This window comes from Rattus norvegicus, chromosome 1, assembly GCF_036323735.1.
Source record: "Rattus norvegicus strain BN/NHsdMcwi chromosome 1, GRCr8, whole genome shotgun sequence".
NCBI classification, from domain to species: domain Eukaryota; kingdom Metazoa; phylum Chordata; class Mammalia; order Rodentia; family Muridae; genus Rattus; species Rattus norvegicus.
This window is the reverse complement of record NC_086019.1, coordinates 89030102-89049165: the sequence shown is the minus strand read 5'-3', so window position 1 is coordinate 89049165 and position 19064 is coordinate 89030102. Positions and strand designations below refer to the sequence as shown.

Sequence of the window (19064 nt, the reverse complement as noted above, 5' to 3'; positions counted from 1 at the left end):
TATATATATATATATATATATATATATATATATATAACGTATAAAATATATAATAAATATATGATACATAACATTATGTCACATGTAATTCATAATATATAATATGTAATCTATAATCCATAATGTGCACTGTGTAATATACAACACATACATAATATATATGATAATCTACTTCATTTCACTGAATTTTGGGAGGAAAAAGTCTTTAGGGATTGTGACGGGCCTGCCCTTACAGAGGTTGTTTTGATGACCTAATAAATCAGAATGGCAGCAAGGTGAGACCGTCCAGGGAGCCCAGGCCCTTTCACTGAGCGCCTGAGGTCGTCTGGAGCTCACTGGGCACCATGGGTGTCTCACATTCGTCCAGGGAGGAGTGGGAGCGCGAAAGCAGGACCGACTTATGGTGGGCGCACATCCAGGAGGCGTTCATGAAGAAGTGCGACTTCAGCTGGGACCAGATCAAGCAGTTGCACCAGAGGTTCCGGCTGCTGAGCGGGGACCAGCCCACCCTCCGACCCGAGAACTTCGACAACGTCCTGGACCTGGAGTTCAACCCGATCCGCTCCAGGATCGTCCGTGCCTTCTTCGACAACCGGAACCTGGGCAAAGGGACCAGCGGGCTGGCGGAGGAGATCACCTTCCAGGACTTCCTAACCATCATCTCCTACTTCCGGCCGCTGGAGCCCCGGCCCAACAAGGAGGAGGCAGAGCAGTACCGCAAAGAGAAGATGCAGTTCCTCTTCAACATGTACGACCAGGACGGCGATGGGATCATCACCCTGCAGGAGTACCGCCGGGTGGTGGAGGACCTGCTGTCGGCGAACCCGCAGGCGGAGACAGCCACTGTGCGCTCCGTCGCCAACTCCATCGCGCGGGTCGCCTTGATGGAGGCGTCCAGGGCATCCGACCAGCCTCTGAATGAGGACGAGCCATACGAGGGCATCACCTTCGAGGACTTCTTCAAGACCTGGCAGAGCCTCGAATTGGAAGTCAAGATGCAAGTCAGCTTCCTGAACCTACAAGCCATGGCCTTCTGCCAGTGACCCGCCGGCTGCGGCACCCCCAATGGAGAAGCTGCCCCTTGAACCCGGCTGACTCCAGCAGCAGCTCCAGGGTACGTGGGACTTGATGGCCTTTACCTCTGAGAATAAAGATGATCAAAAGAGAAGAGCAGGGCGTGACGGTGCTTGCCTTGAATCCCAGCAGTCGGGAGGCAGAGGCGGGCAGATCTCTGTGAGTTGGAGCCAGCCTGGTCTACTGAGTGAGTTCCTGGCAGGCCAGGGCTAACATAGTGAGACTCAATGTCAAAAATTAAAATGAATAAACTATAAAAGAACAAATGGCCAGTAAACACGAAAAAAAATTGTAAGAATCCTTAGCCATCAGAGAGGGGTTCTATCTCATGCTAGGCGCAATGGTTATCAGTGAAACAAATGCTGGATAGGATACAGGGGCGTGAGGGAAGGAAACATAAGCACATGATGACTGGTAGGGATGTAGATTTGTTCAGCCTCTGTGGAAGTCAATATAGAAGTTTCTCCAAAGCCTAAAACTAGAACGGTCCAATGGCCCGGCTATACCACTTCGGGGCGCACACCCAGAGAACCACGTAGTACCAAACATCTGCACAGACGGCGGCTTTACTCAGTACAGGCACCTTTCAGAATGAGCCCAGACGTCCCTCAGCAGACTAATGCATGAATAAAATGTGGTATATACGGGGTCGATTTTACCCATCCGCGCAAACAAAATGTGGCAGCGACGTGACTGGAGGTGGTCATAATCAAGCAAAACAAGCCAGAGACACAAATAAATTTGTAATCATAGGGCATAGGAGCTTGGCAGGTGAGACTGGAGAAGGAATAGGAAGGAAAGAGGGTGGGGTCACTGTGGTCAAAGTACAGGGTGCACATGTATGAAACTGTCTCTTCGAAACTCATCGCTGGGTGCAGTGGACATACCCCAGTAAAGAGAGTACCAGGGCCTGTGCAGTTAGGCATAATGTCCTCTCGGTTGGTGAAAGAGCAAATTTAGGCAGTTAAAGACTCTTTACAAGTAAAAGTTTGTCAAACCTAGCTGTACCAGCTACTCTCGTCGTTGCTTGGACAAACTACTTAACAGGGGCACCGTTCGGGAGGAAGGGCTCGTGTGACTCATAGTTTGAAGGTACAGTCCGTGATAAAGCCGGCCGTGACTTTAAGTTAGAGTTAAGCTATTTTTATCTAGTGGTGTCACCGTGGCATGCATTTGAGTGTCAGGTCATAGCCCAAGATGGCCTTGATAGCCGAGGGTCACCTCGTTCTCCCATTCTTACTTCCGAAGAGCTAGAGTTTCAGGCCTGCGCTGCTGTGGATGAGCGAGAATCTACAAGGCCCCGCCCCCAGATGAAGAGGCACGGGCAATCATTGGCTGTTGAGGAAGAGGCCCAGTTTTCTCAGGGGATGAGGTCTCCTTCTCTCCCCGCCCCCACAGGTTACCCAATCCCAAGCGGTCAGCCGTAGACTCATAAATGATCAACACTGATGAACTCAGTTGTATTTATATGCACATATATAACAATAATAAAGGAGACATCTTGGATTTGAGAGCGAAGGGGTGGGGGATGGGAGGAACTGGACCAGTCTTGTTCAGGCAACAAAGCAGCTAAGTCAAGAGTGCGATTTTCCTGTTGTGTCTGAAAGACACTCCTGAAGCAAGTGTCCTTGTCTTCCGACTCTTACAATCTTTCTGCCCTCTTTTCTGTGATGTTCCCTGAGCCTTACGTGTGCGTCGTTTGGAGATGGACAGCCATGGTCTTGCATACCTTGCATTTTGACCAGCCGTGGATCTCTGTGATTGTCTGCCGCAGCTTCTCAAATGAGAGGCGGGAGCTACATTTAGCAGGCCAGGCTGATATGCAGACTCCATCCTGTTCAGTTTTTCAGACACGGTCTCTTTATGTAGCATTAGTTTGCCTGAAACTCAACACGTTCCAGGATGAGACCAGGCTGGCCTCAAACTCAACAGAGACGTACCTGCCTCTACCTCTTAAGTATTGGGATTAAAGGTGTACACCACAGCCCCTTTCAAATTAATGTGAGCGCTTGTTGGTCTGTGCAGACCCTGTTAGCACCGCAAATCCTGAGCCAGCTTTAAAAGTCTCATGGAATAATTTTCTCTTTGTCATTGTAGTCGGGAAAACATTAAAATTTTGAAGTCTGCCAAATACCCACTGGAGTTCTAAATTACCCCTAATGAGAGGCTGCTGCTTTCATGAATATGCATGTGGAAAGATAATGATGAATTTGCATACAAGAGCTTGAGTTCCCTGAGGGGCCATAGTTGTTTCCTTCCTGCAGATATGTTTATTTAAATGTTGGGGATAAAGTCTCAAGTATCCTAGGCTGGCCTCGAACTCTGTGTAGCAGAGGATGACCTTCTGCTTCCTGGCTCAACCTCCTGAGTGCTGGGAGCACAGGCTTGCACTCACTGGGAGCACAGGCTTGCACTCACTGGGAGCACAGGCTTGCACTCACTGGGAGCACAGGCTTGCACTCACTGGGAGCACAGGCATGCACTCACTGGGAGCACAGGCTTGCACTCACTGGGAGCACAGGCATGCACTCACTGGGAGCACAGGCTTGCACTCACTGGGAGCACAGGCTTGCACTCACTGGGAGCACAGGCTTGCACTCACTGGGAGCACAGGCTTGCACTCACTGGGAGCACAGGCTTGCACTCACTGGGAGCACAGGCATGCACTCACTGGGAGCACAGGCTTGCACTCACTGGGAGCACAGGCTTGCACTCACTGGGAGCACAGGCTTGCACTCACTGGGAGCACAGGCTTGCACTCACTGGGAGCACAGGCATGCACTCACTGGGAGCACAGGCTTGCACTCACTGGGAGCACAGGCTTGCACTCACTGGGAGCACAGGCTTGCACTCACAGGCTTGAGGCATGTGTTCAGAACCAAACAAAGAGCTTTCTGCATGCAGGACAAGCCCTTTACCAGCTCAGCCTCACTCCCAGTCCCCCGATCTTTACTCCAAATCAGAGCACACACAGGATTGCTTCTGTTCGTGGGAAGGATGAGTATCCACCAAGTAAAAAGATCTGGAGAGCATTGTTTCGCCAACACCGTCAGAGTCCTCCGGGCAGTACCAGAGTCGCCAGTGTGTGCTGTGGACTGACTTATAGATGGAAACAGAGATACCTCATTGTGTGGAGAAACACTGGTTCCCTATGAAAAAGCCACACTGGGCTCTGGGGAATCAGTCAACTAGAAGAAACCGGGGCTTTGTGGGGAAAGGGTTTGTCTGCAAGGATGAGAACAAAGTTTGGATTCCCAGAGCCCACATAAAGCCAGATATGATTCTGCACACCTATAATCACAGTGCTCCCTAGATCATAGTGCTCCCTAGATCATAGTGCTTCTCAGATCATAGTGCTTCTCAGATCATAGTGCTTCCAGGACTAGGTGGGAGGCAGAGACAGAAGAATCCTTTGAAGCTCCAGGGCCTGCTAGCTTTGGCATAGTGTTAAGTCTGAATTCCTCCACCCCGCTCACTCGGTTCAGCTCGGGAGGGCGCGACACCCAAGAATGACAGGAGACCGGGAGTGACCGATGCAAAGGCGACAAGCTGTATTTCGGGCAGAGTTCTGGACCAATACGTACCTCACGCAGGAGGCAGAGGCATTGGCCCCGAACCAAAAAGTACAGAGTATATATAGGGTTTTTGAGAAGGAGCGGGTAAAGAATGGCAGGGCGATACATGATTGGTCCCCGCGCTTATTCAAACTTAAGCAGGTCTTGAGCGGCAGAAGAGATATCTGGGGTCCCACAGATGTTCTTTGTGGCTTTTCTCGGAGCTCTGGATGCAGGGCGGAGGAGCTCATTTTCTTGGAACTCACCCCTTCCTGGAGGACAGCTATCTAATCTCATGGCTCCAGAGTTCCTGAACAAACCTCCCGGTACTTGAGTCCTGTCAGAATTAATTTGTACAGGCTGAAAGCCAGGTTTAGGCCTTGAGTGGGTGGGCGGTAGGGACGAGGTTTTGAACAATATTTCAATAGCAGAGGCTAACAGCAAAGAGAACCTGGGCCCACATGCATGCTATGACATTCATACACACACACACACACACACACACACACACACACCACACCACACCACACATGGGTGCCACAGCATTATGTTCCTGTTCTCACAGGCATGAAGATACACATACACCACACCACACCACACCACATACAAAGACTGAAAAAAAGACAAACTACATGTTGGAAAAAAAAAACTTAGAAAACCTAGGTTAACCCAGGGATCAGCCGCAGTAGATATCGGACAGGCTGCTTTTGCAAACAATGCTGACTTTTCAGGTGGGCCTGTGGATAACCAATGAGTAACAAAACCCAGAACTAGACTCCTGGGCCCAAGTCTTGCTCTGCTCTGATGTTGGTGTGCTAATCGTTCCTGGAGTGTTCGTAAAACACCGATAACTCACCTTTCAAGGCCGAAGACACTGAGATAGTCTGATGTCTTTTTGACATTTTTTTTTCATGGACATTGTCATCGACAGATTACTGTTGCCTGCTTTTATAGTCTCCTAGTTGAGGCCTCTGGAATAGTGTCCAGCAGGCTCCGGTCACCTCCTTAAACCCACCACACTGAGTCTTCTAGGCAGCTCTCCCTATGATGAGGTTACCGCTAGGAAACCGTCATCTCTTGGGAACCAAATCACTTCAAACAACAAGGATCTGAGAGCCTTGCAGAACCTGAACAGAAGTAACGCCCAGGCAAGCCACAGTTTGACCCAGAGCGCTTAATTATGTGGACCTCTTGGCCCTTGTTCCAACTTTTTTTTTTTTTCATGTAGTATGTAGCCCTGGGTAGCCTGTAACTAAGTAGACCAGGCTAGCCTCGATCTAACTGGCTCTGACTCTGATGTTCTGAGATTAAAGGCGTGTGGCACCTCACCTGGCCTGTTCCAGTCCATATCCCCGATGGCTGAGCCGAGGACATTCGATCCTCCTTTGCATTCCTGACACTGCTGTCTTGAACAAATTTGTTTTCAGCTTTTCACCATTTGTGTGTGTGTGTGTGTGTGTGTGTGTGTGTGTGTGTGTGTGTGTGTATGTTTGATTTCAGAAGTGTGTGACCAGACTTGATTTCTTGGGACACCAAGTCAGGTTTTCTATGGTTTGGGGCTCTCATATCGCTGTTTCCTCTTTTTTTTTGGGGGGGGGTTCTTTTTTTCGGAGCTGGGGACCGAACCCAGGGCCTTGCGCTTCCTAGGTAAGCGCTCTACCACTGAGCTAAATCCCCAGCCCCCGCTGTTTCCTCTTAAGTGGGTTTTCTCTTGTGGAGGGAGCCAGGGGGCTTATGAAACTCAGAAGACAGGAAACTTGAAAGATGCCCAAAGCTCACAAATCACAGGCTTTCTGGGAGACATCAGAGAGGGTACATTTGTCAAGGCCAGGCTGGGGTTGGGGCCAGGGCCTCGGCCTGAAGGTTTCAGTTCATAGACACCTACCTGGCTTTTTCTCCTGAAGAAACTGGAGTTATCCATCCCAAGGCTGTGTGCACAGACTGTGGCACACTTGATATATCCTGGATGAAACTCCGGCTCAGAACATTAAGATCATAGAATCTACGTGGGTGCGACGATGCTCACCTTAATCCCATCCCTTGGAAATCAGAGCCCGGAGGATCAGAAGTTCAAACAAAAACACATCCTTGGCTACATAGTAGGACTACCAGACTCTGCATTTCAAAAGAAAAAAAAAAAAAAAAAGCAAAGCCATCAACATTGACGGTTTCTCCCCCAACCCTCCTTATTGAAACAAGGCCTTAATCTGTAGCCAAGGCTAGTCTGGAAGTCATTATGTAGATCAGGCTAGCCACAAATTCACCGTCCTTTACCTCTGCCTCCCTCTAGTTAGAATTTCACGCGCGCGCACACACACACACACACACACACACACACACACACACACACACTCCTCAGCTTTTATCTGGAAGGGAATTAAGAGAGAGTTTATTCTGGAGCCAAATATGAGTGACCATGGTTCAGGGACATATGCTCAGCTTATGGTAGTCACCGCGATCCAGAATAACAGTTCCATCATGTTATTAGAGTCACAGAATAAAGAGAACCATAAATCGGGACACTTCAAATGGCAGAAACATGAGGGGTGGGGGTAGGAGGTGTCAGTAAGCCAGGGATGCTTCTGCTGCAGGCCTCGGATGCTATCAAATGACATTAGGTTGTCAACCTTCAGGTTGGCAGAAGCTAGCGGTCTGTTACGTTCCTAAGGCATTTACCAAACAGTTCCAAAGAAGCCCCACACAGACGTAAACACCAGCAAGTGGTTATTTAGGGGGCTAAGACTGCCTGCGAGAAGTGGGCTCTGGGCCTGCCAGTGCCTCCTGCAAACATCCCGACTCCCCACTCCTGACTCATTGACGGTTTCATTAGCCGTAGTGTTTAACTCAGCTCACACAGGCACATACGGGCAAGTGCAGATCCGGGTTTGTGGAACAGAGCCTCGCTGTGGGCATTGACTTTGGTAATTCTCCTAACCAAGCTCCTACTTCATCCATACCGACTCCCAGTATCACTCCGTCTCCGGTCTCTTTTTACTGTTACCACTGGATATTTATCCCTTCTGAAGGGAATGATCTTTTTTTTTTTCTCCCCTTTTCCGATTTGGAGTCAAGATAGGAGATGCAAGGTGTATTTTCAGAAAGAACAGTTTTGTACTAAATCCAAAGGGGAAAAAAAGAAAATGAAGCCCTTGGCCGTGAGACATCCACTTTCAGAAGTAACGGGACGAGCTAAGGCCAATCCAGAAGAGTACAGGAATGAATACGTTTACCTCACAGTAAATCCTTAACGGGGAGACGTCCTCTGTGTATAAGGAGCGTGGGAAGGCTGTGGCTGAGGCACAAAGCGTGTACCACATGGGAACTCATAGGCCAAACACGACCGTGGTGTAGGGAGCGGTGCGACAGCTGTATGATAATGAGGTGAATCTGGCGCCCTCCTAACAACAGTACTGAGCATGCGTGGAGTTTTGCACCCGACGTCAGTCTGGCTGGGGCGGTACTATGCTAAATGGGAGTTCATGCCTCGCCAATCTCTGGAGGACAAGTAGCTGGGATGGCAGTGGGGGGACTCGTGCCCTACCAATCCCTGAAAGAAGATTAGCATACTGTTGTGTATATAAGCCGAGCGGCAAAGGCGCTGTAACACTTGGAGCTGTAACATTTGGAGCTGTAACACTTAGGGCTGGCTGCCGCCGCCTCCCTGTATCAACAAAGAAGGTGTCCTGCAGTAAAGGCTGTTGAGAAGAATCCAACCGTGTTGCGTCTTCCTTGCCGGACGAGGTGAGCGCGACAAAGTGGTGGCCCGTACGGGGACGAGGGCATCCTCGTGGATCTCAGAACTCTTCAGCTTCAGGACGAGCGACGTCGGAAAAGTTCCCGGTAAGGGACGATAAAGTTCTCTGGAGGTGAGCAGAGACGATGGAAGCCTTGGTTTAGAGGCTAAAAGGTCTGCAGTCTGCAGCTATGTTGTTTCCAATGGATCCTTTGTGGGTAAGGCTTGTAATTTTGTTTATTTTTTTTCTTTGTGTGGGAAGCGGTTAGAGCAGTTAGGACAGGTCAGAGGGTCCTTGCAGAGCAACAAAGTATGTCAGAGGGAGTAAAGGTCTTGAAAGAAAAAAAGAAAAGAAAAGGAGATAAAAGGAACAGAGAGAAGGCAGAGATGAAAAAAGAGGATAATCAGGACCAGGAAACAAATAAGATATATTCTTTAAAAGCCTTGACCTTAGAAATGTCAGACAATCTAGAAAGCATCACTGACAGCTTAGAGAAAGTGAAAGTAAAGGTAGAACCATCGGGTCCCGGGCCTCCCGCAGAGCAACAAAAAGAAGCACAAGACTCCACCTCAGTTCCACCACCAGACTCATATTGACCCCTAGAATGGGAACTCAGGTGGTGGATACAGATTTTAAAGGCCCCAGTAAGCAGAATTCAGAAGTATCACAGAAATTTAAAGCATGTGCAAAGATAAAGACTTGGGGTAATGGTAGTGGTCAAAAGGGGACAAGGTAATAATGGTAATGTGTTCTTTTAGAGTTATGTTAAAATCTAGAGAAGCAAAGTCGATTCTCATAGATGCTTTTAGTCTTTGGACCCTGACTAGAGACAATATACACCCTAGGCAAGAGAGAGAATGGGGTTGAGAAAAACAGTCTTCCCGAACTCTCCACAGATGCTTTGGCAAAAGAAGGAAATGAGCTTAAGTTTTTTGAAGCTCTCCTGGGAACAGAAGGAGGTGGGAGACGTCTTGCCTCCTTGCTGGCTCCTATTGGAGAAGTGCTTGTTTCTGGTTCTGGGTTCTTTAGGTAGGATGTCTGGGTCCCTTTGGTGGAACGCCATCTAGTCCTTTTCCTCTGTGTCTATTGTCTGTCCTTGGTGCACCAAGCTGTGGATGTATGTCAATTTATGTCTGGGTTTTGCTTCTCGTTGCTTGAATGTTTTGTGTTTCATGTTTAAAAGAAAAAAAAATGGTTAAAACTTTAAATGCTGGTTGATTCACCCATTGATGTAGCTTTAACTCCTTTCAAGAAAGGAACAAATAAATAAAAAGTTTCAATTGGCTTTTGGAGCCGGCATCTGTAGCTAGAAGCCTAAGTTGGCTGGACAAGCTCCCCAGGGGGCTGGCTAAATGTTTATACTAGCCGCCCTAGAAGCGGCCTATACAAAAGTGGTTAAGGTGCTTGAAAACAATCAATTGTTCATAGCACCTGAAAAGGTTCAAATGGGCCAAATGGGAGAATATTTAGGAACTAAAATCACTTCTCATATCATTTCTCCTCAAAAAATTGAATTACCATTTAAAAACATTAAATGACTTTCAAAAATTACTAGGATTCGACCCTATATTAAAATGCCCAATGTAGATTTCACAACCACTTTATGAGATCCTGAAAGGGGATTCTCAGCTTACTTCACCCCGTGTTTTAACCAAGGAAGCATGATTATCCTTGAGGAAAGTAGAAGAAAGACTAGAAAAGGCAATACTAAAAAGGTACAAGGAAGAGGAAGATCTGCTTTTGTGTATACTGAGAACTTTTTGTCAACCTACAGGAGTATTATGGCAACAAGGTCCACTTCTTTGGATTTATCCCCATATTTCTCCTAATAAAACCCTTGAATATTACCCTTCTGCTGTTGCACAGCTAGCTATATTAGGCGTTAAATCTTGCATTCAGCATTTTGGTATTTCACCAAAGAAAATTATTATACCATATACAACCACTCAGGTAGAAACATTGTGTGCATTGATAGATGATTGGGCCATATTGCGCTGTAGTTTTGATGGAGAGTTTGACAATCATTATCCTAAGGATCCGTTGCTACAATTTTTTACTGAACATCCAGTGATCTTTCCTAAGATCACTGCCTCAGAGCCTTTGTCTGGAGCGTTAGATATTTATACAGATGGCTCCAAAACCGGTGTAGGTGCCTATATGGTTGATTCTCAAGAACCAGTATTAATTCAATATAGTCCAGGTACCCCCCAAATTACAGAATGTAAAATTGTATTGGAAGTTTTCAAAAGATTTCATGATTCTTTTAATTTAATTTCTGACTCTGCTTATGTGGTTAATGCGGTGCGCTCACTTGAAATTGCAGGGCCAATTCGGTCGACTAGTACTGTATGTCAAATTCTTTTAGAATTACAAAATTTGATTTGGGCCAGAAAAAATAAATTTTTCATACAACATATTCGAGCCCATACTAATTTGCCTGGTCCCATGACCAGTAATCACGCCCTGGTGGATGCTAGTACTCGTAGAGAGTTTATTTTTCATGCTGCTCCGGTTGATCTTGCTAGAGAATTTCATCAAAAGTTTCATGTACCTGCCTTTACTCTTCAACAAAAATTTAAAATCTCTAGAGCTGCAGCTCGTGATGTGGTGTTAAGTTGCCAGAATTGTGTTCAATTTCACCACCCTCCTCATGTAGGGATTAACCCTCGTGGTCTGATCCCGCTAAAACTTTGGCAGATGGATGTCACACACATATCTCAATTTGGAAATTTAAAATATGCTCATGTTTCTGTTGATACATGTTCTGATATTATACATGCTACTCTGATGACTGGTGAAAAGGCTCGTAATGCCATTAGCCATTGCTTAGAGGCATGGGCAGCCTGGGGAAAGCCTGATAGTCTCAAGACGGACAATGGGCCTGCCTACACTGCAAAGTCCTTTCAGGCATTTTGCCAGACAATGCAGGTCAAACATACAACAGGATTGCCATACAATCCCCAAGGTCAAAGAATTGTGGAAAGAGTACATCGTACCTTAAAAGAGCTGATAAAAAAACAAAAAGAGGGAATTGCCAGCAGCCGAACACCAAAAGAACAACTTTCTTTAGCTCTTTTTACTCTAAATTTCTTAGTTTTGGATGCGCATGGCCGCTCTGCTGCAGATCGCCATGCTGCTACTACACCTATAACTAATGCAGAAGTAAAGTGGAAGGATGTCTTAACTGATAAATGGTGTGGCCCAGATCCCATGATCTCAAGATCTAGGGGAGCTGTTTGTGTTTTTCCGCAGATTCAAGAAAATCCAACTTGGGTACCTGAGCGCTTGACTCGAAAATTGCCTTCTGCTCTTCCTGAAGATGAGACTACGAACCCTACTATTGCTACTGGGAATGATAATACAGGTTAATTCGATCACCCTGTGGGCTATTGCCAGATCCTGGCCAGTACCCATGCCAGTCCATAGCAATTCTACTGTTTTACCAACCTTTTTCTCTACCTCCTGTTTGCGTGATGTTCCTTGTATAGTGCCAACTGGAGAAATGCCCCAACGGTATGCCACCACTAACGTTTCTCTGTTGCATACCTTATGTTTTACCATTAAAGACTATTCCCTGCCCTGTATTTGGTTGCGTAGAGCCACGTTAGCTAATTGGTTGAATCCTATAAGTGACAGCACAATGAACACCGGGATCATCCTGGCTGCTTTGAGTCAAATTGCCCAGGGAGTCTCTTCACCCAGCGAGGACATGTCAGTCGATAGTTCTGCTGATCTGAACATTACAACACTAATTGTGATGCATAATTGTAGTGTTCCATCACGCCCAGGGCAAGGTAACTATGCACAGAATAGCTCTACCCGTAGTAGAGTCTTACCCGTTTGCCCCCCGAATCAAGAGTTTCCACCTAATTTTACCCCATGTCAGAGTCCATTCCATAGAACAAAACAATTCCTACCGGGATTTGAATTTTCCCCTCCTCTTGGCCATGTACAGTATGACTGGGGGGAGAATAAGACTGGCAAGCATAATCTCTGGCCTTGGTTTCAATGGGTGCTGTCCAATGAGCAAGGGGCATATACATCCCTGACCCCCTTTGCTAGGTTGATGGGTGAGAACTTCACGCTGTATAATGTTTCGGCTACCAGAAAAAATGATACCAGGTTGACCAATATTCAATATAATAACCTCTTGGAACATAATACTGCCACTAGTACTTCAGTATGTGTTAGATCACCTTTTTCTTTCTGATAAGCACTAATGTCAACAATGGTGTTTTAAATTGTAATAGCTCTGATGTAGTCTGCTATTTAGCTGAATGCTGAGATGGCAACAATGACACCTCAGTAATGGTCAAGATTCCCTCCTTTGTGCCAATCCCAGTAGAGGCAAACCCAGATAGTTTTCCTATTCTTAATTTGCTGTGAACCAAAAGAGATTTTGGAATTATGGCAGTCATAATTTCAGCCATCGTGCTGTCTGCTGCCGCAGCTACCACAGCTACAATCGCTATGACCAATCAAATACAGACAGCTGAGACTGTCAATCAGATTGTAGAAAGAACTACAATGGCGCTAGAGATACAAGAAGAATTTAATACTCATTTGGCATCTGGCCTTCTATTAGCCAATCAAAGGATAGATTTAGTTCAAGAACAAATTGAAACACTGTATCATATGACACAGCTGTCTTTCCTCCCTAAGAGGTTTATACATTACTCCTTTACAAGCCAACTTTTCTCAGCATTCTCAACAGAGCAAAGAAATCTCAAATTATCTGAAAGGAAACTGGTCCATGAAAGCAGAGCAACTATCCAGACAATTGCTGATACAGATTGCTGTCCTCAACAGCACTAGGCTGGACCCCATCACAATTGAAGACTTTACCTCATGGATTACCAATGCTTTCTCCTTTTTTAAGGAGTGGGCGGGCATGTTTGCCTGGGGAGCTATTGTCCTCCTGGGATGCGGAGTATGTCTCTGGCTTATTGGCCGTTTAAAAAGAGAACATGCCAGACACAAAGCGGTTGTTTACCAGGCTATGACTGCCATTGACAATGGTGCTTCTCCCAATGTATGGCTGGCCTCTTTGAAAGAGTTCGCCCTAGATCATTTTTGTCACAGTCATGTGGGGTCATTGTATCCAGGGACGGGCAACTTTCCTCGAGCTCAGACCAACCTAAGACACGGGGCCCGGTGGCGATAGGGTGACCCAACGACGGGTAAGGCCGAGTCATCGTCAGGAACGACCTAAGACAGGAGCAATGACAAGATTGACGTGACACCCAGATCTAGACCAGTCATTTTATTAAACAAAAAAGGGGGAGATGTAGGGAGCGGTGCGACAGCTGTATGATAATGAGGTGAATCTGGCGCCCTCCTAACAACAGTACTGAGCATGCATGGAGTTTTGCACCTGACGTCAGTCTGGCTGGGGCGGTACTATGCTAAATGGGAGTTCATGCCTTGCCAATCTCTGGAGGACAAGTAGCTGGGATGGCAGTGGGGTGACTCGTGCCCCACCAATCCCTGAAAGAAGATTAGCATACTGTTGTGTATATAAGCCGAGCGGCAAAGGCGCGGTAACACTTAAAGCTGTAACACTTGGAGCTGTAACATTTGGAGCTGTAACACTTAGGGCTGGCTGCCGCCGCCTCCCTGTATCAACAAAGAAGGTGTCCTGCAGTAAAGGCTGTTGAGAAGAATCCAACCGTGTTGCGTCTTCCTTGCCGGACGAGGTGGGCGCGACACCGTGGGAAGAAGTCTTACGACTTACTGCTTGGCAGTGATTTCACACTGAAGAAGCGTGAACGTGGAGTGTGGAGAGGCCTTTGGTTGCTTCTGATTAGCAGAAAAACTCATATTGATTTGAGAAAACCTTAGGAGTGTAAGGACCTTGGGGAGGCCTATTGTGGGACCTCAAACCTTGCCAAATAAACTTGGAATTCATCCTCGCGAGACCCTCGTCAGTATAAAGAATGTGGGAGAGGCTTCCATTATAGCAATCGACTTTCACAGCATTGGGAAAACCATACCAGCGAGAGACCTTCTAATTTTGAGACTGTGTGGAACGGCTTTTTGTTGGCGTCATCAACCCGCTTGCCATCCTGAAGTTCACAGCGGCAAAAAAACAAAAACAAAAACAAAAAAAGCCTTAATATAAATGGATTTGAGGAATGTGGGAAGGTCTTTAATTGTGGATAAAATTTGTTCGATATAGAAAATAAAACCCATATTGTCAAGAAACATTATGAGTGTAAGGAAAGGGAAAAGGCCTCTAGTTATGGTTCGAGACTTGTTAGACCACAGAAAATCCACACTAGTGAAAAACTATGAATGCCAAGACTGGGTGGGGCTTGTGTAGCGATCTTTGATTGCCTTAAATGACGCCAGTTACTTTGTACGTAAGGACCGCGGGAAGACCTTTGATTATAGATCAAGTTTCGTTCCGTGTGGAAGAACTCACGCTGGTGAGAAAGCACACCAGTGTAAGGAATTCAGGAAAGGCTTCCGTCTTACTGGTCATCTCGCTCACCAAGGGAAACACCACACCCATGAGAAAGCTCTTGCCTGTGAAGAGCACAGAAAGGCCTTTAGTGAGGTTCGAGCCTTGTGAGACATGAGAGAGTCCACACAGGTGAGAAGCTCTCTGAATGCGAAGACAGAAGGCTTTGGGTAGTGACTGTCAACTTAGCCTTTGCTCACCAGAGATGGCCTACTGCTGGGGAACACCATCAATGCGTGGGGGTTGGGGAGACCTTTGCCTGAGCCTCACGGTTCCGATCCACTTGAGAGAACTAATGGCTAGCTATAAAGATGCATGCAAGGCTTTTCGCAGACATTTGACTCGGATGAGAACATCGGCGCTGGTGAAACCCGCAGCTAGATAGACATGAGCTAGCTAGGAAGCTATTGAAGATGCACCGCTCCCCCTCCTTCCCATCCGTTTCCCTGGTAACAGTACAAATAGAAGCATCAAATCAGCTCCTGACGACTTAAATTGTCCTGTAGAAATTATAGGTATCCGGATTTGGTTGAGGTCATTAAAGAAAACCTACTTCCCCCAGTAGCTGTGGGTAGAGACAGGATATTGCAAACTCCACAGTGTGTGTGCCTGCCTGCCTGCCCGGAGATTGCTCTTTGTTGAGTTAATACTTTTTCCTTCCTGGAGACCCCTCCCCTCAGTGCAACTCGCAGAGCGCGCTAGCACCGCCCTGCTGCTTCTCTAACTCGGAAAAAGGGAGGCTTTGCTGATGTTATTTCTCCGCAGGCGAAATGAGACAAGGTGGGAGTTTATAAAGGCAGGTTTATTGGGAAGCGGCTCCCGGCTCCCGGGCCTTTTCCCTGTCCCAGGAAATGAGGCCCGGGAAGTTGCCGTGGGGAGGGAGACAATGGGGAGGGAGGAGGGAAACAGACAAAGAGTGCAAGCACCTGGGGAGAGAGAAAACGCAGAGAGAGGGAGAGGAGGGGAGGGAGACACCAAAAATGTCTGGATTATATGGGGTAGAGCTTCTAGGGGAGAAGCCCAGCCCCTGTGCTATAAAGTTCAGGGTAGGGGGCGGATTTGCCAAGTTGGGACTGAGGGATGTACCTGGAAGTCAGGTCCGCTTTAATGTGTAACAGGTATGCCTCAGCTCCTTGTCCCAGGTCTGAATCCCAACATTTCTTTTTTTCCTTCTTTACAACTTTTTCTTCCGAATTCCAGCTGAAGCATGGGCATGCTTTCCCAAACACCCTAAGGGCTTTTCAGCTTTTCTGATATAACCCCCCCACTTCCCACCCCCTCCCACAAAGAGGCTTGCCAAACTCCTGCTGGCTTTCTCAGACTCTTACACTAGAAAGTGTGACCTTCTCTTTCCCTCATCTCCAGGTAATCGTCAGGATTCCCGTTGTCCCTGCCCCAGTTGTCTCTCTGAGTCCAATAACACTGTCCTCAGACTTCCTTCTGAGTCCATTTTTAAATGATTTTATTAGCAAGCCAAAACAGACAAAAATCTTAGTAAGTCATGAGTATACAATGCCGGAAACATAGACTCGTTTCTTTCCATGCCACAATCCATCGAGTAGCAATTTGACAAGCTATAGCACATGCAAGGGTGGCAGCTTGCCAGATAACCCCGCCCGCCTTGCTAATTCAGATTCATTTAGTTCAGTTTTAATTACTAGTACTAACATTGTATAATGTATAATAACCTTAGAGATTCAGGAGTCACTCCACAAACCACACGAACACCAAGCTCAGTCAGACAGGGATGGTTTATTGAACGCACACCAGAAGACTGATCGACCAGGGTGATGGCTCATGCTCAAGGGCTTGAAGCTGAGCACTGGACATTTCTCAGGGCCAGCTTATAAATATGAAACTGCAGAGACCACAGTGAGCTGCTACTCACGTGCTGGAGGCACTGCCCCGTGGTCATCCCTGGCTCAAGCCATTTTAGACCTAACGGTTCATATTGACCTTAAATTTGATGGGTTCTAAGTGAAGCTTATGGCTGTGATTTCCTAAGATTGACAAACCTCATAACACAGAACACAGGGTATGCGGTCAGCATGACCCTGCTCTGCGTCAAGTTGTCTTTCTGTGTCAGTGACTGGCAGGTGTGTTACAGTAACAATTTGACATAGATTGTGGGTAGGGAACAAAATGGCTACAGCTATGCTAGGAAGGCAGACTTCAACAATAACTATGTTCACTTATCTGTTACATGGTAGCTGAAACCTAATTCATAATCTCCTGAGGTGTGAGGTTTATCAGAATGAGGGGACCACAAAGCCATGACTGGACCGTGAGGTAGGAGGGAGAGCATTAGACAGAAATAGTAGAAAGCTATGGTGGCTGTGCTTGGCTGTCAGGTTGACTACATCTGGAATGAACTAAAAGCCCCAGCTATGGGCTTCTTAGTCAACTGGATCCAGTTAGGAAGACCTGCTTAAATACAGATCATTTGATGGGGGAGACCCACTCTGAATCTGTGCCACGTCTTCTCATGGCAGCCTGATGGAAAGGGCAGGTAAGGGAGAAGCTTTTGCTACTGGCCTGTTTGCCCTCACTGGAGTCCATTCCTTCACTGACATTAGACCCTGCTTCTTTGGGATTCTGGTGTATACTGAGGATGAGCCAAGACATCCAGCCTCCTGAACAACTACTGGACTCTTGGACTGTCCACTGGTGGACAGCCATTGCTGGACTACCCTGACACCAGCCTGGAAGCCACTCTAATGAGAGGGAGAGACCCCTTCAGGGTACCTTCCTAAGCACCGAGGGCTCTTTTAAAGCCAAATCCACAGAATCTGACCCCTTACAGTCTTTTGGAGGTGACAAGAAGTTTTGCATCATGTGATTTAGCACAGGATACTGTTTGTGGTGAAAACCATTCAGGGGCCAGGGGCCAGGGGCCATGAATTGAGAGCAGTTGAGCCATATAGCAGTCTTCTTGGGCATGAGTCCATGCAGGCTTCTATAATTTTTTATACTCAGTCCAGGTCCATTATCTCACTTACTATAATTATTTGCCTCTTAGTTTACACAGAACATTTTTAAAATGTATTTTTACTTATGTGTAAGTATATTTCTCTGTGCGTGCCACTTGTGCCTTAGAGGCCAGAAGAGGGCAGCATATCTCTGGTGCTGGAGTTAATGGCAGTTGTCAGCTGCACCCCCCCCCCCCCCGTGTGAGTACCCGGGACCCAAACCCCAAAGATACGGGAGCTTTTAACTGCTGAGCATCTCTCAGGCCCCACGTTCCTTTATAGTTATTTCCTTCTCCTTTCGCAACACTGTGTGCATGAGTCAGAGTTCTCTAGAGAAAACTTATAGAATGAATCTATGTGTATTTTACGGGCTGTGGTCGGGCTAGTCCAACGATGGTTGGTTATTAGCATAAAGTCCAAGGATTCAGTGGTTGTTTGGTCTACAAAGCTGGATGTCTCAGTATGTACTAGACACCTGAAGAAGTTGGTTCCAATTCTAGTGAAGGAATGGGCTGGCCAGTGAGAGTGAGAGAAGGCAAGAAAAAGAGCCAAAGCCTCCTTCTTCCCTGTCCTTTATACAGGCTGCCAGCAGAAGGTGTGGCCCGGGTTAAGGGTAGCTCTTCTCACCTCAAAAGGTCTGGATTAAAAGTTGGTCTTTCGGGCTGGAGAGATGGCTCAGTGGTTAAGAGCACCGACTGCTCTTCCCAAGGTCCTGAGTTCAAATCCCAGCAACCACATGGTGGCTCACAACCATCTGAAACAAGTCTGATGCCCTCTTCTGGTGTGTCTGAAGATAGCAACAGTGTAATCATAATATATAATAAATAAATAAAATATTTTTTAAAAAAAGTTGGTCTTTCTGCTGCTCCATTGTTCTCAGCCTTTAACCTCAGCACTCGGGAGGCAGAGGTAGGGGAAATCTCTGTGTAGCCTGGTCTACAGAGTGAGTCCCAGGATGGCCAGGGGTACACAGAGAAACCCTGTCTGGGAAGAAAGAAAAAAGTTGGTCTTCCCACTTCTGTAGGCTTAGATTTTTTTTTTTTTTTGGTTCTTTTTTTCGGAGCTGGGGACCGAACCCAGGGCCTTGCGCTTCCTAGGCAAGCGCTCTACCACTGAGCTAAATCCCCAACCCCTTAGATTTTTTTTTAAACCCACTTTTAATAAGATTTGTAAAATGCTCTAAGTTCCCTTCTAGCCCAACCCCCACCAGAGGTAGTGGAAAGGAAAGGTTAATAGGGCAAAGGAGGATGTGGACCGGTTTAGAAGCAGT

At 46.9% G+C, this 19064-nt stretch overlaps 1 protein-coding gene across 5 annotated transcripts in view; it reads left to right on the top strand.

The window, feature by feature from the left end:
- Positions 1-258: 258 nt before the first annotated feature.
- The window catches only part of Tescl (tescalcin-like), a 32285-nt gene continuing 13479 nt past the window's right edge, over positions 259-19064 (top strand). For 3 of the 5 annotated variants that reach the window (XM_063283234.1, XM_063283241.1, XM_063283245.1), the window contains exon 1: positions 259-1114. In XM_063283234.1, coding sequence (XP_063139304.1) covers positions 345-1043 — 699 coding nt within the window. In that variant the 5' untranslated portion in view covers positions 259-344 and the 3' untranslated portion in view covers positions 1044-1114. Of the gene's footprint in view, positions 1165-11614 lie in introns of those variants that run through there. The other 2 variants (XM_063283238.1, NM_001106233.1) reach the window with 2 other exon arrangements.